The sequence below is a fragment of the Chrysemys picta genome, chromosome 4 (assembly GCF_011386835.1).
Source record: "Chrysemys picta bellii isolate R12L10 chromosome 4, ASM1138683v2, whole genome shotgun sequence".
In the NCBI taxonomy this organism is placed as follows: Eukaryota; Metazoa; Chordata; order Testudines; family Emydidae; genus Chrysemys; species Chrysemys picta.
Genome location: NC_088794.1, coordinates 42,873,826 through 42,896,979, shown reverse-complemented (window position 1 = coordinate 42,896,979; position 23,154 = coordinate 42,873,826). Strand labels below are relative to the sequence as shown.

The following is a 23,154-nucleotide window of genomic DNA, read 5'->3' as shown; positions in this document are numbered from 1 at the left end:
ATATACTTTAAAAAAAAACACCAAGATTTTTTTTAATGTAGTAACAGACGATATGCGATAAATTCTCAAGCAGCAGACCTCAACTATTCACAAAACTACCAGAACATACAATCTTCTGCATTTATTTAGTAATATACAGGCGAAAAATATTTTAAACAAAGAGCTAACTTTTTGTCGGTCTATACACCTCTACCGCAATATAACGCTGTCCTCGGGAGCCAAAAAATCTTACCGTGTTATAGGTGAAACCGCGTTATATCGAACTTGCTTTGATCCGCCAGAGTGCACAGCCCCGCCCCCCTGGAGCGCTGCTTTACCACGTTAAATCCGAATTAGTGTTATATCAGGTCGCGTTATATCAGGGTAGAGGTGTTCTTAGCACATTGGTATTGGTAAAAGCATACCGGGTGAGGAAGATATCCGGTGGTAGTAGTGGTGGCAGCCGTAATAACAATATTCCTAATACTGTTGTATATTTTACACTTACATAGCCCCTTCAAACCAAAGAGGATCTCATACACTATAGAAGCATTAATTAATTTCACCTCAGAGCACCAACGCCGCCACTGATGAAATAAGAATTCTCTCTATTTCAAGATGAGGAACCTGAGGCACAGAGCACTCTGCCTCTCTGGCAGGCAGGCTGGAAGACTATTGACAGTTTCACAAGTTAAACTGACAAGAGCCTTCCCTAAGGGCACTAAGAAGCTGAAAAAAATCTTTCCTTCTCTCCCCTCCTCCCCCCTTTTTTAAAGCCCTTTCTATGAAAAATTTCATATTTTTGACATTTGTCCCTCTACAGGGCAATACTTTTCCCAAAAACATGAACATGTTCACAGAGGGATTCCCCTTTTGCAGCCAGCTTCAATTCCCAGCTCTGGCTCTCAGAACTGTGATTTAAACACAAGACCATTCTTGTTCCAAGGATTTAAAGAGCCCACGTGGTACTGTCTGAAACATTAAAATACAATGCAGTTTGCTCAACTATAATGAAGGTAACTTGTTAGACAAGTGGCAATTAAGGGTATGTCTACACAGCAACTAGATGTCCATGCCAATCGACTTGGGCTTGCAGGGCTTGGGCTGTGGGGCTGTTTCATTGTTGTGTAGACTTCTGGACTTGGGCTGTGGCCTGAGCTCTGGGACCCTCCCACCTTGCAGGGTCACAGAGGAAGGCTCCAGACCAAGCCCGGAAGTCTACACAGAAATGAAACAGACCCACAGCCAAAGCCCAAGTCAGCTGGCACAGGCAAGCCACGGGTGTCTAGTTGCTTTGTAAACACACCCACAGTTACAACAAAAATGATTAACAGTGCAAACAGGTTAATGACAATTATGAATTTCTCCCACTCTAATCTTAAAATGCATGCATTAAAATTTACATAAAAACTTTGGCAAATTACCCACCCTAAACATTGCTGCCAGAGATATTCAGTCCAATACTAAGTACAACAGGGAACAGTAGCATTTTGAGCATTATCACTCATACAAAACAGCAAACAATTAGAGGAAAACAGTTTGCCATCAGAGCAGTCTGCCACAAGGTGTTCATTCAAGACAAGAGGTCAGCCACCATCAGCTCTTCCTAAATTACACCAGTTATTCCATCCTGAATGATTACCTGTCCAACAGTTTCTCGGTTGATTTGACGTCCCAAAAGAGAGAGACTATTTTTGAACATGTAATTTAAATTAAGCTTGGAGGAAATAACAGTGCAACATTGATTCCCTCTGTTTCAAATGCCTGACATCAAGCCTTTACTTCTAGCCTTTGTAAGTAGGGTCAGGTTTGGGAAGAAGAGGATTTTAGAGCCCTTAAAATAATCTCTTTAAGCTTCATGCAGCCTTTACAACCTCTGCCTGTCTTGTATGCCTGACAGCTTGATCTCCCAGTCTGTTCTGCTTGCCTTGCAGATACCCTTTTTTCAGTATTTTGTCAGCTTTAGTGTCCAGTTTTAGCAGGGAGTTTTGAGATGTTCTATATATACAATTTTGCCTTACCCTCATGTGAACCATTAACCTATACTTTCTGCTTCTCATTAGATTCCCTATTCTCCTCTTTCTAAGGTACATTTTACAGGACGTGGAGATTGCAGACCTCAGTTGACCTTTTTGTACCTCTGATTCTTTTTTTAAGGCTTAATTTGAACATGTCCTTCTCCATACCCCTCACTCTTATTTTTCTAGTCCTTGTACCTAGCAGGAGATTCCAGCCTATTTCCAGTAAAGATGTTAAGGTATCCTGCATTTCATCACATGTTCATCCAAAATAATTTAAAGCACTAGATTTAAGAGCACCAAGATGGCCACTAAAAATAAAATACAAGATTTACAAAGAGAGTGGGCATCTCTCAGGAAATTGGCTGGGCCTTGAAGAAATTAATCTCTTGTTTTTTTATGACAGTTTGGGGCATTAAAATCCAAAATTTAACCCAAATCACAAATTAGGAAGTTTTAAAGACTGGGAAAGCCATGGAATACATATGGTTGGCATGGGCAGCATGTGGACTGCTGGCTGGGAGAGGCTAGCCCCCAGCTCCATCCCTTCCGGCCGATACCTTGCCCCAGAGTGCCGGGTGGCCAGGCAGTGCAGCTCAGCCCCAGAGCACCGTCAGGCAAGGCAGTGCAGCCCCAGTGCTGGAGTGCCAGGAGGGCAGGCAGAGCGGCCCCAGCCAGACACACCCCGCAGCCCCAGAGCGCTGGGAGAGCGGTCCCCAGCACCAGCCCGAGCCACTGCACAGGGGATCTGGGAAGAGTGGGCCAGAGCAGGAAGCAGGAAGAGGCCTGGGGGCGGAGTGTGGGTAGGACCACGCCTGGCTGTTTGGGAAGGCACAGCCTTCCCTAGCCTATGATACCCGCCGCCCATAATGGTTGGCCAGCTGTGCATGATCTCTCTCTCTCTCTCTCTCTCTCTCTCTCTCTCACACACACACACACACACACACACACACACACACACACACACACACACACACACACACACACTATCTAACTTATTTAAAAATCAAAACTAACTGGACCATTCTCCCATGGTAACAATACCTTTAGATTAGGCATTATGTGTCACAATACAGAGTAATTGTACCTGTGGTCCCACTCTATGGGCCAGCAAGGGTCCCCATTCTTGGCTCCAGCACCCCAGCCATCGACTGTCTTGGGTGCAGACATGCATCTTTCTCCTTTCTGATGGGTTTGCTTTCAGGCTGCAGTTCCCTGACTGTACTGTGAACTCCCAAGAAAAAGTCTAAGCTGGTTTTTTTTTTGCCTTCTCTTCCCTTATAAACTTTTAGCTCAGCTTAGAGCACAAACCGTTGAAGTGGGAGATGCAGGTTCAATTCCCCCCGTCTGCCTAATCTTCAGAAATGATTTGAACTTAGGTCTCCCAATTCTCAGGTGAGTGCTTTAACCACTAGGCTAACCACAGTGGAACAACTCCAACAAGAGAGACTGAGATACCCTTACACATAGTCCATATATATCCCATGGCTCAGTAGTTAGGCTACTTTCCTGAGAAGTGGGAGACTCTTCTCCACATCAGACAAAATGTGGAATTGAACTGGGGTCTCCCCACATTCACTGAGCTAAAAGTTTAAGGCAGGCACCCCTACCATCACCTACTTGTGAGTTTAGATGTGCTTTGGAGAAAGCCTACCAGATCAGGTCCTGCAATGCCTCATCTAAGGACGCTAATGGGATTTAGGTGGGAGATAGGCTTCTAGGTGCCTAGGATTAGACAGCAGTGAGAAACTTACATGCCATGAGAACATTAAATAGCAGAAATGTAGGTGTCTACAAAATTAGGCAGAAGCTGAGTGGGGGGTCAGAGGATCCCAGTGGTACCAAAATGTTGGACTTAGGCACCTAAGTCCTTTTGAAGATTTAGCTCGAAGTACATTTGCCTGACCCAAAAAAACCACTGCACACCTGTCAAACTTTCTTTTAATACTGACATTTGATAGACATGCTTGATTTGATAAATCTGAGTCGAGTCAGTAGTTTCACTCAATTTAATCAAATTACCGGAAACTACACTTCCTGCATTGTATAAAGAGGCTTACTGTGCAATACGGTAACACCTTGCTAAATTGAGACATTTGATGTTTATATTACCACATAATCTCTCTCTAAACAAAATGAAAAGCTCAGTGTTGGAATGATTAACATTTTATTTCCAATGGTAACATGGCAATGATTCATAAACCTGTTAAGAACATAAGAGAGGCCGTACCGGGTCAGACCAAAGGTCCATCTAGCCCAGTATCCTGTCTACCGACAGGTTCACTCCCTCTGGGGCACCTGGCATTGACCACTAACAGGCAACGATCAAGTGATCTCTCTCCTGCCATCCATCTCCACCCTCTGACAGACAGAGGCTAGGGACACCATTCCTTACCCGTCCTGGCTAATAGCCATTAATGGACTTAACCACCATGAATTTATCCAGTTCTCTTTTAAACTCTGTTATAGTCCTAGCCTTCACAACCTCCTCAGGTAATGAGTTCCACAAGTTGACTGTGCGCTGCGTGAAGAAGAACTTCCTTTTATTTGTTTTAAACCTGCTGCCTATTAATTTCATTTGATGACCCCTAGTTCTTGTATTATGGGAATAAGTAAATAACTTTTCCTTATCCACTTTCTCCACATCACTCATGATTTTATATACCTCTATCATATCCCCCCTTAGTCTCCTCTTTTCCAAGCTGAAGAGTCCTAGCCTCTTTAACCTCTCCTCATATGGGACCCGTTCCAAACCCTTAATCATTTTAGTTGCCCTTTTCTGAACCTTTTCTAGTGCCAGTATATCTTTTTTGAGATGAGGAGACCACACCTGTATGCAGTATTCGAGATGAGGGCGTACCATTGATTTATATAAGGACAATAATATATTCTCAGTCTTATTCTCTATCTCCTTTTTAATGATTCCTAACATTTGCTTTTTTGACCACCTCTGCACACTGCGTGGACATTTTCAGAGAACTATCCACGATGACTCCAAGATCTTTTTCCTGACTTGTTGTAGCTAAATTAGCCCCCATCATATTGTATGTATAGTTGGGATTATTTTTTCCAATGTGCATTACTTTACATTTATCCACATTAAATTTCATTTGTCATTTTGTTGCCCAATCACTTAGTTTTGTGAGATCTTTTTGAAGTTCTTTACAGTCTGCTTTGGTCTTAACTATCTTTAGCAGTTTAGTGACATCTGCAAACTTTGCCACCTAACTGTTTACCCCTTTCTCCAGATCATTTACGAATAAGTTGAATAGGATCGGTCCGAGGACTGACCCTTGGGGAACACCACTAGTTACCCCTCTCCATTCTGAGAATTTACCATTAATTCCTACCCTTTGTTCCCTGTCTTTTAACCAGTTCTCAATCCATGAAAGGACCTTCCCTTTTATCCCATGGCAGCTTAATTTACATAAGAGCCTTTGGTGAGGGACCTTGTCCAAGGCTTTCTGGAAATCTAAGTACACTATGTCCACTGGATCCCCCTTGTCCACATGTTTGTTGACCTCTTCAAAGAATTCTAATAGATTAGTAAGACACCTGTTAAGACATCCTAGGTAGTTATTAAAAAATAGCAGGATAGGGTGTCAATCCAATACAACATGAGAGAATAAAAGAGAAAGGGTATATTTAATCTGTACCTGTGTCAGTGTAATAATTCCTTTAAAATAATTAAGACTTATTTTTCCATGTCCCTGTTGGAAACTTTTCTGAAAAATAGCCAGTTGATTAATATTAAACAAATGTATAACTCTCCAGCTAAAATAATGGCTTGTGAGCCACCCGTGTGTTGATCCAAACTACCTGCAACTATATAAGGGCTAATGAGAACAACCGAAAATAAAGGATTAATCATATCAGTTTCTACCTGGCATTTCAAGGATGAATTTACATGCTCATCAAAACGAAATCAATCCAGAACATAACCCAATTCCACACACAACACTCAAATGCAAGTCTCTTAATTGTCAATTAACGAAGAGGACATCCTTAGCCAGTTACTATTTTAAATAAAAAGGAAATATGTAGAGACAATCCCATTTTACTGTCTGGAACACTCAAGCATATTAACATTGACAAGAGTTAAAAACAAAGTTACTTTTACAAATAAGTAAAGAAAACCCATAATCCATATTCAACATCATCAGTTCAAACGCACCTATACCGGAGTTTAATGATATCTATTATTCAACAACAGCTGCGCTGCCGTAACAGTGGCATGTTATTCAACTTATTTTTTCAGTTCTCTTTCTCTCCCATCATACAAGCACACACACAGGCACATACTCAGGGGAAGGTTAGCTAATCCAAATGATTACACCTTACTTGGCACACATTTTTGGAAAACTGCCATTTGCTGCAGTTGGCATTCTGGACCTGTGTGAATCAATATAAAGCCCGTGAAAGCAGGCCGTTTGGTACAGTAGCTCCTGACTCACTATGCCATTCCCCATCATACCTAGACTGCATTCCTATCTATATGGAGAGCACATTTAATTGATTACAAAGAATTTCTTGGCAAACCTCACTTGTTTTTACAAAACAACAAAATCCAATACTGCAGCATTTTCACCAGCAACCGGAATGTTTAATGTCTATGAGATGGCTAATTCAGTTTTCCTAAAAGAGATACAATACTTAACCCACAGAAAAAAACCTGTATAAATAAAAGCCACAAACAACCTTCTGTTACTGAATCAAAACAGCTTCAAATTAATCTGTCTACCTTTTAATTTAATTAAACCTTCTACTCTTTTAGGCAGAAAACTAAATAGCCTAAGTTTATGTTTCTATATCCCAGGTATTTTGGTGGGGGTTTTATTCACCATTTTTTGCTGCCATAGTAACCAAATACAATGGATGAAACAAGCACAAGGCTATCTCTCAAGGGGTGGTGTACTGGCTTGATCAACTGCAGTTACACAGAATACAAGCAAACAGGCACGATAAAACTCAGGCTTGATTAATTAAAACACAAAAAACGTGCTTGTATTTTGTATTGAAGTAGTCCATACTGTGACGTTGTGCAGTCTATATGGTTTTATAAAAACTTGATAATAAGTCAATATAATATAACTGAGATAGTTTTAGAGAAAATACGGTAATAAGTGAATGTAAGTAACTGGGATATGCCTCATGCAAAAGGTCTCTTGTAAGGTATCATTACAAAGCTTATAATCTACTGAGTGTGATCATCTGATTTGTATAAATGTACCACTCTTGTATCTGAAACTAGAAATATAAAATATAAAATTTCCAGTCTGAGAAAAACTTACTGAAACATCTCTGAGGGTGAGGAAATTATCTGTATCTCAGACTGGACACCTTCCAGGCCTGGGCACAATTCTTTCCCCTGGTACAGCTCTTGTTGCAGCTCAGGTGGTAGCTAGGGGATTCTTTATGATGGCTTCTCCTTTCTCTGTTCTCTTCCCCCCCTTTATATATCTTTTGCATAAGGCGGGAACTCTTTGTCTCTCTGGGTTTCCACCCCCCCTCACTGGAAAAGCACCAGGTTAAAGATGGATTCCAGTTCAGGTGACATGATCACATGTCACTGCAAGACTTCATTACTCACTTGCCAGCACACACATATACAGGAAGACTCACAGGTAAATACAGCCATCTGCAGACAATGGGAGTCATCAAGATTCCAAACCATCATTAATGGTCCACACTTTACACAATTACAATAGGCCCTCAGAGTTACATTTTATATTTCTAGTTTCAGATAGAAACTTTTAAAAACATCCAACACAAATATCAGTAGTTCACAACAGATTCAGTTTCAAACATGCAGCTGTTAAAACACCTGCTTCTTATTAGTATGCATGTAAAAATAACTTTTTGAAAATCAGTGCAATATAAAGTGAAATATTTAAACAATTATGAATATTTGCTCTTAGCACTGCTTCACCATAAAAGCAGTTTTAAAACTTTTTTTTTGGATCTAGTCTGCTTTACATAATATAAAGTCCTGATTTTAAATTCATGCATTTAAAAGGAGTGTTTTCATGAATTTTAGCCATACTTACTATGCAAATATATAAAAAGGATCTTCGAGGTGAAGTAAAGTAAGAACTTTTAGGTTGCTTGTACTTTTGTCTTAGGTAGTACTTAGATATATTTAGGACAAAGTTCATATTTTTAAAAGGTCCAACTTCAATAGCACAATGCTCAGTTTCAGAGATGAACTCCATACAGAAAATGTAATTTCAGAGTTTGATTCCTGGGATTGGACTGGGAATACTGTGAAAAACAAGTATTTATACAGCAAGAGTCACTTCTACGGAATCTTTTTTCCCAGCTACACTCGGAGCAGAACAGTTCACACTAGAGCTGTACTGAAATTCTAATTCAAATAGGTATTTAGCTGAAATTCCATCAAAATGCTGATATTCCATTTCAGATAAATATTTTAATTTAAATCTAGAAGAAGATGTGTCCCAATATTTTAGTGTGGTGATATGGTCACCCTAAAAGCTTGTGCAGAGGTGGAATCGAGCCACGTCCCTATAAAATGGACTGTCTGTGTGGGTGACAAAAATGGACTTGTCTTTGTTTATTCAGACCCCTACCATGGTGAGAAGGCATCGAAGGGACTGTATCACTGATAAAACTTCTTGGCGAGACTGTCCTACAAGGAGTCAGTTGTCCAGATGCCAGGGGTTTATGGTGTTCCCATACCTGATCTGGGCCACCACTGCTAAGAACACATTTGTGAACATGTTGAACACCATCGCAAGCCCAAAGAGAAGGACATAGAATTGATAATGCCAACCCAGGCCAACCCTAGAGAGCAGGAACTTCCTGTGTTAATGTCCACATGACAATATGTGTCTTTCATGTAGAGAATTACGTATCACACTACCTCCTGAAAGGAGGGGATTATAGATGCCAGTGTAAGCATCCTGAATTTCAGCTTTCTGATGCAGATGTTGAGCTGCCAAAGATCCAGAATGGGTCTCCATTCCCCGCCCTTTCTGGAGATTAGGAATTAAGGGGAATAGAACTCTCTCCCTTGGTACTGGGGGGGGGGCGGGGGGAGGGGATGCTCTCTATTGCTCTCTGATGTAGCAGAGAGTTTGCCTCCTGTTGAAGAATCAATTGGTGAGAGGGGTCCCCAAATGGTAGGAAGTTTGTATGGAGGGAAGGAGAGGAATTCTATGGAGTAGCATCTGACTCAGATAATGAAAATAAATACGTGTCATTCTGCATTGCTTTGGATCATTATTGAGCAGAACCCATTATCGGCATGGACGCATGTCCTCTGGAAGGGTGGTTGAAGCATGAAGGGACATATGAATCTTTAGCGCATCTGGCACATAAATATCTTGCAATGCCAGCAAAAACAGTGCCATGCAATCACCCGTTGTCCCTTTCAGGTGACACTGTAAACAAGAAGCGGGCAGCATCATCTCCTGCAAATATAAACAAACTTGTTTGTCTGAGCGATTGGCTGACCAAGAAGTAGGACTGAGTGGACTTGTAGGCTCAAAAGTTTTACACCGTTTTATTTTTGAATGCAGTTCTTTTGTACATAATTCTACATTTGTAAGTTCATCTTTCATAATAAAGAGATTGCACTACATTATTCCTATTAGGTGAATTGATAAATACTATTTCTTTTGGTTTTTACTGTGCAAATATTTGTAATCAAATATAATATAAATTGAACATTGTACACTTTGTATTCAATATATTTGAAAATGTAGAAAACATCTAAAAATATTTAAATAAACGGTATTCCATTATTCTTTAACAGTGCGATTAATTGCAATTAATATTTTTAATCGCTTGACAGCCCTAGTCTATTTATGCAATATGTAAATATGTTCTCATTGTCTTTCAAAGTACTTCGGCAGTAACTCCTATGTGGGTAAAACACATTCCTTTATCTGATGCAGGCCTGTTTTTCCAACCAGCGTTGCATGCCTGGTTTAAACACACTTTAGTCATAATTCTATCATATATCCATAGCTCTTAATAAGTATATTAATGGTCAATGAGTTGTTCTTTTTCAAATGATACCTCAAGGCATATTTTATACACAGATTATTACAATAGTGTATAACGTGTGAATACAGGGGTGATAAGTGTCACATTTCCACTCTTCCTGTGATTTCTAATAAAGTATATAGAGAAGTCACTACCACCTCTATTCTGCAAATTATGCCAATCTTGATTGCTCATTTAAAAAAGTCTTCCCATAAGCACCTTCATGTTCCCGCCCATGCTTCCTCATTATGCTATCTCAATATGCTCCTTTGAATCCCTCCTTAAAACTTCTCTGTCATGATGCTTACAAAAAACCTTGTCAACGGTTAGGCAGTTAGCTTGCTGTGACTCCCATTTTTGATTTTTGATCCTGCCCAGTATTGTGCTTGTGCTTCCCTCCATCTGTTTTATCTAATTGTGGTATACTGTCTTATACTTAGATGTCAAGCTCTGAACGTCATATGTTTGTACAACACCCAGTACAATGGCACACTGGCCATGCTACCATAATGCAAAAGTTTTAAGACTATCAAACAGGTTGCAACAATGTAAGATAACCAAAAGTATCTGAAGGCAATCTAAGGCTTTAGATTGATTTAAGCTTGTATAAGGCCTTAGATCAGAAACTGCAAAGAACATTCCAAAAACCACAATTTAGGAGAACAGCAAAGGGGCTAGGTATTTTGCTTGAGAATAGGAAGACACAAGTTAAGCAGAAGGAATCTGGTAATGACTCTCCATTTTCAGAACTAACTATTAAGGTCATCTCAGTCTAGGAGACAGAACTGACCTAACTTTGAACCAGTTTGAACTGATTTAAGGACTTGCTGATATTAAACATGAACTAACTTAATAGTACCAAACTGATTTCCTTTAGACTCAGCCTGTTTTCTAAATCTCATCAGGGTTTCAAAATGAAGTTTCAAACTTAAGCCAATTTTCCTGTTGCTGTGTCTAAAAATTATGCAGCTAAATTTTTTCAATGAAAAACATTTTTCGGTCCTGCTGATATAAAAAAAAATACAAATTTTGCTCAAATTTCCTTAAGAATTCATTTTCAAGCAGAGGTCAAGCATGAAAAAATATTAGCCCAATATTCCAAAAAGTCAGGAGTATCTGAAGATAGAAGATAAGAATGGAAACGGTTTAGTAACTTCACCTATTGTAGTTCTCACTATACTATTATACCATATTCCTTTAAGGCTGGTACTGTATATTTGGCATTTGCTTTACCTTCTAAGGTAGATTCAGCACACTCAAGAAAGTTAATTCCAATTCTAGAGGCATAGTACTGGTTCTAGCAGTAGTAAACTTGGGAGGATATCATTTAATTTTTTCTGTCTCTAAAAAATGGAAGTTATTCACCTGTAACTGCAAGTTCTTTAAGATGGTGGTCCCTATCTGTATTCCGCACATGGGCACACCTGCACACCATGCACTTGAATCCAGAGATTCTTAGTAAACAGTGTTTGTTCGCCTGCATATCCACAATTGTCCTCCTCATACTACAGACCAAGGGCATACGAGGCAGCATGGGCCGATGCCTCTACAGTTCCTTTTTTTATCGCAACTCAAAAAAGATCCAAAGGAGAGGGGAAGGAGGGTGGGTAGTGGAATACAGCGGAAACCACACATCTCAAACAACTTCTAGCTACAGGTACATAACCTCCATTTCTTATTTGACGCTGGTCGCCATGTGTATTCCACATGTGGGTGACTAACAAGCAGTACTGAGACCAGAGGGGGATGTGAGGATGCAGTCAGTAAAGCCTGAAGAACTGCAATCCCTATAGCTGCATCTGCAGCAGAGGCCTAATCTAGCGCATAAAGCTTTGTGAATGTGTGAATAGAGCTCCATGTAGCTGCTCTGCATATGTCCATATCTCCTGGAGAGATGCTGTGGAGACAGCTTGTGCTCTTGTGGAGTGGGCCCTTACTCCTTCCAGGGGAGGGACACACACTAATTGAAAGCAAACAACAATACAACCGGAAATCCATTTAGAGATTTTCAGAGAAGATATTGCTTGTCCTTGTGACCTTTCTGCTATAGTGACAAATAATCATGATGATTTTCTGATTGGTTTGGTCCTTTGCAGGTAGAATGCCAGGGCGCGTCTGACATCCAGAGAATGAAATCTTTTGTTGTCTATAGAAGCACGGGGTTTTAGGAAGAAAACCAGTAAGTGGACAGGCTGATTGACTTGGAATTCCAAAATTATGCTAGGGAGGCATTTAGGATTAAGACAAAGAAAGACCTTCCCCTTATAAAAATCGATGTATGGTGCGTCAGCCATAAGTGTTCCCATCTCACTCACCCTTCTAGTAATAAGGGTACTTGAAGTAATAGCAACTAAAAATGCAACCTTCATGGAAAGGTGGGGCATACAGCACATGGCCAAAGATTCAAAGGGTGGTCTGGTAAATACTGACAGGATGAGATTGAGGTCCCATTGAGGTGTAGGCTTGACCACTGGAAGGAAGGTCCTGACTAGGCCCTTTAGGAATCTAATCATTTCCAGGCCAAGGGAAAAGGATCTTGCTCCACACTGCTTGTTTAGATAAAAAGGACCATGGTGATATTGTCCAACATTATTTGTGTGAATGTATGAGCAAGAGAAAGGCCCTAAAGGTCAGGCAGTTACAGCAGGTTGATATGCAGCCTGGCCTTCTATGGGGTCCAAGTTTTCTTGTATAGTGTGGTTGTTCAGGTGAGCACCCCATCCCAGAAGGGATGCATCTGTTATGATGGTGGCATCAGGGGTAGGAGGGATCTAGAGGACTTTCACTTGTACTCATTCTGGGTTTGATCACCAAGTGAGAGGCTATGGAGTTCTGGAGTCGCTCTGGAGTTCAAGTGGTTTTTGTCTAATGAGTAGACAGACCAGAGCCAGGCCTGTAGGCAGCGTAGAAGAAGTCCAGTGAATGGTGTCACAAAAGTACATGAGGTCCTGTGGCCTAGTAGGGAATGACATCCTTTGACTATAGTTTTTGGATTGCAAATGATCTGCTCATTAATTGGAATCTTTCTGCTGAGAGGAAAGCTCTTGCTAAAATTGAGTTCACTGTCATGCCAATAAAGCATTCCTTGGGGCGGCGGGATGGCGGGGGGTCAAAAAGGACTTTTCTTTGATTATGCATACACCCATCACCACTAGAAGATGGAGCAGGAACAAAATTGCCAACCTGATTTTGTGGTTGGAATGACTTGTTAGGAGACAGTCATTCAAATATGAGAAGACTACGTAGACATGATGTCTCATTTAGGCTGCACCATTGAGAATACCTTCGTGAATACCCATTGCACTATTGCTAGTCTAAAGGGAAAGACTCTGAACTGGCAGTGTTCCTGACCTACCAGAAACCAGAGACATTTTCCAAGGGATAAATGAATATCCACATGAAAACAGGCATCCTTTATGTCAAGAGCTGCAAACCATATTTCCTCCTGTAGGGAGGGAATTCTTTGATGCTAGTGTAAACATCTTGAATTTTGACTTTCAAATAAAGATGTTGAGTGTCAAAGGTCCAGAATGGGTCTCCACTTGCTGTCTTTTTTGGGACTAAGAAGTATGGAGAATATAACCGTCGCCCTTGATACTAAGGTGTTCTATTGTACTTCACTGAAGGGAAAAAAAATATGCCTCCTGGCAAAGAATCTCCTCCTGAGAGTGGTCCCTGGAGAAGGGCTGGGAAAGGAGACTGGGGTGGGGGTGGGGGAGGAGAAGAGGGAGAGGAATTTGATGGAAAAATCACGGTGGATGATTTTTAGAACCCACTTGTCTGTTGTGATTGAGTTCCAATTGTGGGTGAAAAGTGAGAGATGGCCCCCAAAGATGGGGGTGATGTGCTAAAAGTCATTGGCATCAATAAAGGCAGGTGGTTCTCGACCAAGGTGCCAAACGTAACCCTTAGTGGATGGATGGGAATGGGTGGAGGTCATAGCAGCAAAGGGGACTGAAAATGGAGGTCTTTGAACTCTCCGTCACTTGAGTGGAGGCTCAGCTGGCAGCAGAATGGTTGTGAAGGGGACAGTCCTGACATATACTTCTGCCTCTGGTGTTTTCTCTTTAGGGCTGCGGTGTAAATTCCCAGGCAGTAGAGAGCTGATCTAGAGTCTTTCAACGATTGTAGGGACTCAGTTCACTCACTGAAGAATTGGAGCATAAGCTTTCGTGGGTGAATGCCCACTTCATCAGATGCGTCTGATGAAGTGGGCATTCACCCACGGAAGCTTATGCTCCAATACTTCTGTTAATCTTAAAGGTGCCACAGGAACCTCTGTTGCTTTTTACAGATTCAGACTAACATGGCTACCCCTCTGATAGTTTACTCACTGAATCTCGCTCTGCATCTCCCTCAGGAACCCTGAAGAGTGAAGCCAAGACTCACCTCATAACTATACAAATGGCTAGCCCTCTTGATGCCATGTCCATTGCATTCACTGAAGCTTGTAGGGGGTTTTTTGCCACTAGTCTGCCTTCCTCAATTAAGGTTTGAAATTAGGCTCTGTCCTCTAGGGGAAGTTTGTCCTTAAAGTCTGTCAGTCTGGAGTAGTTATTAAAATCATATTTCACTAACAAACCTCAACAGTAAGAAATGCAAGCTTGTAGAGGAGAATATCTTTCTTTCTGAAAGGTACAGCCTCTCCAAGCCCATGTCAGATGGGGTTGCTTTAGGGTGTTGTAATCTTGCTCCGTCTGTGACTACCTGCACCTCCAGCAAGTTGGGCTCTGGATGAATGAAAAGAAACTCAGCTCCTTTGGCCAGGATAAAATAGCACCTTTCTTTAAGATGTGGGGGCGCAGGACAGTGGGGTATGACAGACCACCTTGTCTGGTTCCATGATGCCCTCATATACTGGGAGAGCCATTTTGCTGGGACTCATTAGCTGCAGGATGTCAAGAACCCGATGCTGGGTATCTTGGACTTCTTCCAGTGGGATCTGGAGGTCATTTTGCTATCCTTTGCAGGAGCTCTATGCCTATGGTTGTCCAGGGGAGACGGTGATCACTTAGTTTGGAGAAAAAGATTAGATCCTCATCGGTGCCTGTAGATCTAGATCGATTTTCTCATCTTCATACTCTGATCAATCTGACAGATTGTGTGTGGAACAGTGCAGTAAGACTTGTGGACAGATCTGGGATGTCTGTCATATGGATCCCACAGGCCCCAGTATAGCCAGTACAAAGAGTGGACTGGTTGAGGGGAACTCCATGGCATCAGGTACTAACAGTCCCTAAGATAGTCGTATCTGGGAGAAGGGTGTCTGGATCTCCTTGATTACGTCAGGACTCATCTCTCTGCAAGGGGATTATGGATTAGCTGGAGTGTATCACTCATCCCAGTAGGAGACTTGCTCTCGTTATACCAATGTGGCCATCGGTGCCAGAGGATGAACATTCCTACCTAAGGGTTCCCATGTTGTCAAAGTAGTTTCCATGTAGCAATGTGTCTCAGGAGAACCAGGCCCGAAAGGAGAGGAGAGTGAGGATAAAGGAGGAAGATATTCTCTTGCAAGACATAAGTGTCTGCATGGCCTGGTGTTTGGTGCATTCTGGCCGTTGGGACAGATGATTCCAATATGTCCCAAAATGTTGAGGGTAGACAGTCAGTCCTTAGAAGGGCAGGCCAGTACTGCCAAAGAGTCATGTCTACCACTCTTAGATTTAGCTGGTGGGTGTTGGTCTTTATGTTTAGGAGAAAGGATTCATTGATTTTGACTCTTATGTGCTTTATCATCCTGCCCAGGAATCTTAAGCAGTCCTGAACCCTTACGATCCATGCACAAAGGCTCTCTTAACCTGGATGGAGTTGGAGAGGGGTCTCTTCTTTTAGGAGCAGACCTGGATAGGATCTCTCCTTACTCTTGGGTGAAGCCCTGGATGATGATTCCTTGGACTCAGAAGCTCCAGGCTCCGCTCCAAAACTCATACTTGGAGGGGTGCTCCTTATCAGTTGAGGATGATGTAAAAAAGGGGATCTTCCTTGGCCTAGACCAGAGTGAGGTCTCATAGCCTCCTCCATAAGGTGTTTCCTCAACTGAAGCTCATGAGCATCACAGGGGAAATGAGAGGCATATACTGCACTGTGCCGAGATATGTATTTCACCCAGACAGTAGAGGCAGCATTACTGTTTGTCCCCCATGGAGAGGAGTGAGGGCAAAATAACAATTCTTGAACCCCAGGATTCTAGGCATGGTCCCAGGCCGCAAAGAGGGACTCCCTGAAAGGGGATAAATTAAGCTATCTATGCTATACTAAAACTTTAACTATGCTAAATATTAAAGCTATTCACAATATATATTTACAAGCTGATAAGAAAGAAGCTAGAGAAATCTGCCAACATAGAAGATTCTGACTCATGACATGTGGCAGTCAGAAGGAATTAGAGAGGCGTCAGCCTGCACTGCATCTTAGGCCCTTGGTCCAGAGAACCAGGAGGGCAATTGTGTGGGTGGGGGTCCACAGACACTGCTTACTAAGAATCTCAGGACTCGGACGCATGGCACGCATGCATACCCACCTATGGAAAACACACAGGGACCAACACTGGAAGAAAAACAATGTTTTTAAGTGCATCCTCTGTATCTGTGTAATATCACTTCTTTATAATGAGAAATGTTCAAGTAATTATGATAATACAGTATGTAAGAAGTTACTTTTAAAGGTCACAGAATGCGTCAAAAACTACTTACTCTTCTTGTAAAATAAATTCAATGTTTTCTGGAGAAATATGTCCTGTCACAGGATGTCTAAATGTCGTGGTCTGCTGGTTATGGCTGAAAGGAGAAAAAAAATGTGATTTAAGTGCTACGCTTAGTAGAAAATTAGTTTTTTTTTTTTAAACAGAATTATTTATTTCTACTGATAGTTTATTGTTGCTACGCAAAGATGAATCATATTTCTGTCATGTATTTTAGGACAAATGTTTTCAATTACTCTCTCACAGGCTTGTGGATCTGCAAGTGGCCCACTGCACTAAATGCTAACCAAGCTCATATTTTGAAGCGCTCAGATTGCAATGTTCAGCAAAAGAGAGCAATTGTTTATGACAACTTACATTTTAATAGTACCAAATTATTTAACACTAACATAGAAAGGGCATAATCTGATTTACTAAATTCTGTGAAGCTCTCAGAATATGATATGGCCATAGATTCAATAATTTAGAAACCTACTAGGGACTTTTGAATTTTTAATAAGTTCATTTAGTGAAACTCTTGTGAGAGGTGCAGCACAATTTGCCATAAGCTTTTTATTGTTGTTGTAATGTAATGGAAATTCGTATTTTAAAGTTTGCTTACCACAAGAATATTAGGCAAATTGGCGTAGAAAAAATTATCTAATTTCAGTCACCATCTCAGTTTGGATTATGTCATGCAATGTACATGCTCTAATAAAGTTTTATACCTAGCAAACATTTTCTGAAGCCTTATGCAGAGTTCAAGTCTACAGCACAAAAAATATGTTAAGTCATCAAGAAAAACTGAAAACAATTTTTCAATGTTATTGTTTCAAAGGAACAGTAAGGGTCAGCTGCAATGTCTTTAGATAGCCTCAGTGTTCCAAAGAAATTCATTTGTAAAATCTGTTAATCTAATTTTTAATAGATATAAACCAAATGACAGTTACTTAAACTTTGAATTTTTCATATTTTTATTTAATGGTATTTAACTGCACAGCATTCAAAATGCCACATAAATCCAACCAAACATAAAGCATTAATATAAAATAATTTTATATAGAAATCAAATTCAGTAATGCAAAAATATGAAAATGTAAATCTATTAAATGATTAATATCTGTATGAGCCAAAAATGCATACTAGATGTCTTTGCAACTTTCCTTTAAAAAAAAAAAAGGAATTTGATTTTCTTCTCCCATGATACCTAGTCATCTGGTATTCTAGGGTTTGAGGCACCCAGTTGTCTGGTATCCCAGGATGCCCCCAAAATAGATAGAAATGGAATTTATGCAAGCTAGAAGGTATCTATCAAATCTGCACAACAAAAAAGCTTCCTAATTTCCATAAAGACAGCAGCAGGCCTTCCATACAAAGTGACAGCTTGAAAATAAAACAACAAAACATTTATAATGTTGAAATATAAACACAAGAACAACAGGAGAAACCTGAACTAGTGAGTATTCAAGAGTGACAGTCTGTTCTCAGGTTTCAGAGTAGCAGCTGGGTTAGTCTGTATCTGCAAAAAGAACAGGGGTACTTGTGGCACCTTAGAGACTAACAAATTTATTTGAGCATAAGCTTTCGTGGGCTACAGCCAACTTCATCGGATGCATAGAATGGAACACACAGAAAGAAGATATTTATACATACAGAGAACATGAAAAGGTGGAAGTAGTCATGCCAACTGTAAGAGGCCAATCAATTGAGATGAGCTATTATCAGCTGGAGAAAAAAAACTTTTGAAGTGATAATCGAGATGACCCATAGAAGGTGTGAGGAGAACTTATCATGGGGAAATAGATTCAATTAGAGTAATGACCCAACCATTCCCAGTCTCTGTTTAAACCTAAGTTAATTGTATCTAATTTGCATATTAATTCAAGTTCAGTAGTCTCTCATTGGAGTCTGTTTTTGAAGTTTTTTTGTTGCAAAATTGCCACCTTCAAGTCTGTCACTGAGTGGTTAGAGAGGTTGAAGTGTTCTCCCACTGGTTTTTGAATGTTATGATTCCTGATGTCAGATTTGTGTCCATTTATTCTTTTGTGTAGAGATTGTCCGGTTTGGCCAATGTATATGGCAGAGGGGCATTGCTGGCACATGATGGCATATATCACGTTGGTAGATATGCAGGTGAACGAGCCCCTGATGGCGTGGCTGATGTGATTAGGTCCTATGATGGTGTCACTTGAATAGATATGTGGACAGAGTTGGCATCGGGCTTTGTTGCAAGGATAGGTTCCTGGGTTAGTGTTTATGTTGTGCAGTTGCTGGTGAGTATTTGCTTCAGGTTGGGAGGCTGTCTGTAAGCGAGGACTGGCCTGTCTCCCAAGATCTGTGAGAGTGAGGGATCATCTTTCAGGATAGGTTGTAGATCTTTGACGATGCACTAGAGAGGTTTTAGTTGGGGGCTGAAGGTGACGGCTAGTGGCGTTCTGTTATTTTCTTTGTTGGGCCTGTCCTCTTTTGGCTCTGTCAATCTGTTTTTTCACTTCAGCAGGTGGGTACTGTAGTTTTAAGAATGCTTGATAGAGATCTTGTAGGTGTTTATCTCTGTCTGAGAGATTGGCACAAATGCGGTTGCATCTTAGAGCTTGGCTATAGACAATGGATCGTGTGGTGTGTCCTGGATGGAAGCTGGAGGCATGTAGGTAAGTACAGCGGTCAGTAGGTTTCCGGTATAGAGTGGTGTTTATGGCTTATTAGCAGAGTAGTGTCTAGGAAATGGACCGCTTGTGTGGATTGGTCTAGACTGAGGTTGATGGTGGGATGGAAATTGTTAAAATCATGGTGGAATTCCTCGAGGGCTTCTTTTCCGTGGGTCCAGATGATGAAGATGTCATCAATGTAGCGCAAGTATAGTAGGGGCGTTAGGGGATGAGAGCTAAGGAAGCGTTGTTCTAAGTCAGCCATAAAAATGTTGGCATACTGTGGGACCATGCGGGTACCCATAGTGAAAGTTATCCTCACACCTTCTATGAGTCATCTCGATTATCACTTCAAAAGTTTTTTTTCTCCGGCTGATGATAGCTCATCTCAATTGACTGGCCTCTTACAGTTGACATGGCTACTTCCACCTTTTCATGTTCTCTGTATGTATAAATATCTTCTTTCTGTGTGTTCCATTCTATGCATCCGATGAAGTGGGCTATAGCCCACGAAAGCTTATGCTCAAATAAATTTGTTAGTCTCTAAGGTGCCACAAGTACTCGTGTTCTTTTTTAGTCTGTTCTCAATTCTTACCCTAACTGCTCTCAAGGTTTGGTTCCTAGTTAGACAAAGAGTGAGTCAGGAGAAGAAGCTGTTCATATTGTAAAGTCTCTGCCTTTTTTTTTAGCATGCCATGCTACTGCTAGGTCTGTAAAGATGAACATCACAACTGACATTTTCCAGGGGTACAATAAGGGGAGAAACCTACAGCTTTGTTAAAGCTGTTCAGGAAAGTGTGGGCTGAAGGGGATATTTTTTTAGTCATCTTTTGTCTCATTATGTCGTAATTTGTGATTTATGGGATATGCACGCAAAGTACTGAGTGGGTATCTATAGATGTATTTTTAAAATTTGAACAAACACAGCAGCAGCGGCCAAATTCTATTTTCTTCATATGGTCCAAGCAGTTTCAACACTCTCCTCAAATGCTTTAAGTATTCTTTCTAGGTCGGGTCTTCATGCCTATTCAATCTTTGACACTTCTGCTAAGGCTGCCAACAAAGATGCCAATTGTGATGGCAGATTTTGTGATGTCATCACTTTGTCACTAGGAACTGTACTGAACCCACCAACACATTTCACAATCCCAAATAAAACAGCCTTCACATACTCACTTTCAGTCATTATAAATCCAGGGTAGATTTGACCTAGAAGTGAAAAACTATGTACTAGAACTAATCCAGAACCATTCAGAAATCTAAGTTAACCTTGAGACCAGATTTATTCTCTCTCAGCACCAAGGAGGATGACAGCCAAAATAACCCTAAGGTTGGAACCTACTTCATATAGTGTGAGTGAGTGAGTGAGTGTGTAACAACACTTTAAAATGTGTATTGTTTGGGCATTTTAGCTGTAGAGAGTGTATACAAATATGAACTTCTGTCCCAGCCTGACTGACTCATTCTTGTAAAATATATTACCAACACTAGTTGAGTTTTGGGAAGTATGATTTTGCAATAGACTACCATAGAGGGAAAGGAGGTATAACAGTCTTTTCTCCTCTTACAATAGACATTTTGAGTTTCAAAGTTTCTTCACAACCTATTTGAACTATTTCAAGAACTGTATTACCTACGTTTAAGACATTCATTTTACACTGGCAAATAAGACAAAGTGACACTTTTTACAAAACTACTCTAAAAATAGGGTCTGAATACAAGAACAGACATCATACCATGGTCAACAGCATGTAGCCAAGAAAAATAGTGGTTTCTGTGGGCCTAAAAGGTATAAATGTAGCTATTTTTGCCTCATCAGGTCCATAGAATACAAGGACTGCAAGTCAGAACAAGCTATACATGACAGCAAAATGCCATCAGGCTCTGCTGCTCCCTCCATCTTTCTCCATGTGATTTAATTCTTCTCCAACCTGATTGCTAAATTCCCCTCTGCTACTTGCTACTGTACTATTTTTCAAGCATGTTGCAAGTAAAAGAGCCTGTTCTGACTGGAATTCAAAGACAACAGTAAAAATGCAATAGAAGTGAAACCCTCCTGCTACTTTTATTCTTGGACAATTTAAGAAATGCACAAACTTTCTAAGTCGTATCATATCTAAAAACCAGTTAAGACAAAAACATTTAAAAAAAACAACAGCAACCGTCTGAGGCTGGTTTTGAACTTTATTCTCAAATACTAAAGAACCTCCCTCCCAGCTTTTGAAAATATACCACTCTTGTACACCATTCTGCAACAAGTTAATCATGCCATTTTTGAAAGCTCTTGAAAGGTTACTGATTTCCTGTGATTTACAAATTAAAAGAGCATCATACATTTATTCTGTGCCATCGCAAGGATCCCACTTATAAATGTACAGATACACTGGCTCTAACTCACTCCAACAAGCAACAAAACCAGGTGGGTAAGTAGATTAAGAAAGATTCTATTAGTGTGGCTGTCACACACAAGATATTGTCTTAATTAATCACTACAACCATGTGTATTCCCCTCAATATAAAACTGAAGGAATAGTGTTGGCACCTTGTATGAGAGTGAACATCAATATAATATTTTGATACCAGAGACTGTGCACCTTTGAAATACCCCTTATGAAAAGACTTAGGCTGGGTGAAATTAAAGTATTTTTTACCTATTCATGTTGTGTAACGCAAAAACCTATTCAGTAAACTAGCTTCACCATAACAAAAAGCATAAATCAAGTAGGGGGCAACTTGTTGCTGCCAACCATTTATCCATTTTTTCCTCCGTCTGGCTCACAACACACAAAACACAGCCCCCTTCTTTCTCACACAGGAAGATAAGCCACAATGGCTTCTGCTCACTCTCATGACCACATGGTTTAGTCTCAACAAATCAAATAACCAAATCCAATACCAAGCACAATTTAAGAGATCAATCATGACCAACCAATACAGCACAAAATTCATAAAAATAATGAAAAGATTTGCCACAAAATAGTCAATTACACAATCTGCAAATAATTTAGTGCAAAATTACTTCAAAAATTGAAGAAAAATTTTATAAAACCTAAATCTTCTGGAAGTTGTAGTTTAGAAGATTAATAGGCTAAAATAAAAAGTTATGTGCTTATATAATACTGTACTTTAAAAATTCATCAGTAGGGATTGAAACTATCATCAGTTTATATGAAGCCTAAATAACGATAAATCTCACAATCTACTAATAAGGTTCTGAGAACAGGAATGAATACAAACCCTCCAGCATTCAACTATCTCATTTGTAAGCCATAAAGTAGAAAGCTGAAACAATTTAATATGACAACTATGAAAACTGAATAGAACAGCTTTGAAAAAGTTTAATTAGCATATTCTCCTTCAGTATTAGTTTACAAAACCTCAAATATTTTCTCCTGGATGATTTTTTTTTATGTTGACCATAAATTTCAGCATCATAAGGAGAAGGCATTTCCAATTTATACTTCACAGAAGTAAATTCAACATGCAATGTGATCCAGTCATTAGCGCACAGTACTGATGGTTGAGTGATTTGGCTGCACTCATCTGTGTGATCTCAAGCATGTCACTTTGCTTCAGTGCACCTCTATTTTCCCATCTGTAAAATGGAAATAATTAAGTTACCTCAGGCACTGATAAATCACAGGTAAATAGTTTTATTTGCACATAAATACATCTTACTAATATGTATTTCCTAATTTTATTATTTGAGAAAAACAACTAAAAATATCATTATAAATAAAGAAGTACAAAAAGAGGAGAACTCTTTCATTATTTGTTTCCTATCTAAGTTTTTGTAATAATTTCTCAATACATTCAG

The 23,154-nt window shown here is 40.1% G+C and overlaps 1 protein-coding gene across 30 annotated transcripts in view; it reads right to left on the bottom strand.

Annotated features, from left to right (window-relative positions):
- The window catches only part of PLEKHA7 (pleckstrin homology domain containing A7), a 299,188-nt gene that overhangs the window by 112,713 nt on the left and 163,321 nt on the right, over positions 1-23,154 (bottom strand). For 28 of the 30 annotated variants that reach the window (XM_042858812.2, XM_005308701.4, XM_005308705.5 and 25 more), the window contains one exon: positions 16,703-16,786. The exons of 1 other annotated variant lie outside the window; for it this stretch is intronic. In XM_042858812.2, the coding sequence (XP_042714746.2) occupies positions 16,703-16,786 (84 nt within the window). Of the gene's footprint in view, positions 1-16,702; positions 16,787-17,417; positions 17,444-23,154 lie in introns of those variants that run through there. One more of the 30 variants, XM_042858820.2, reaches the window with a different exon arrangement.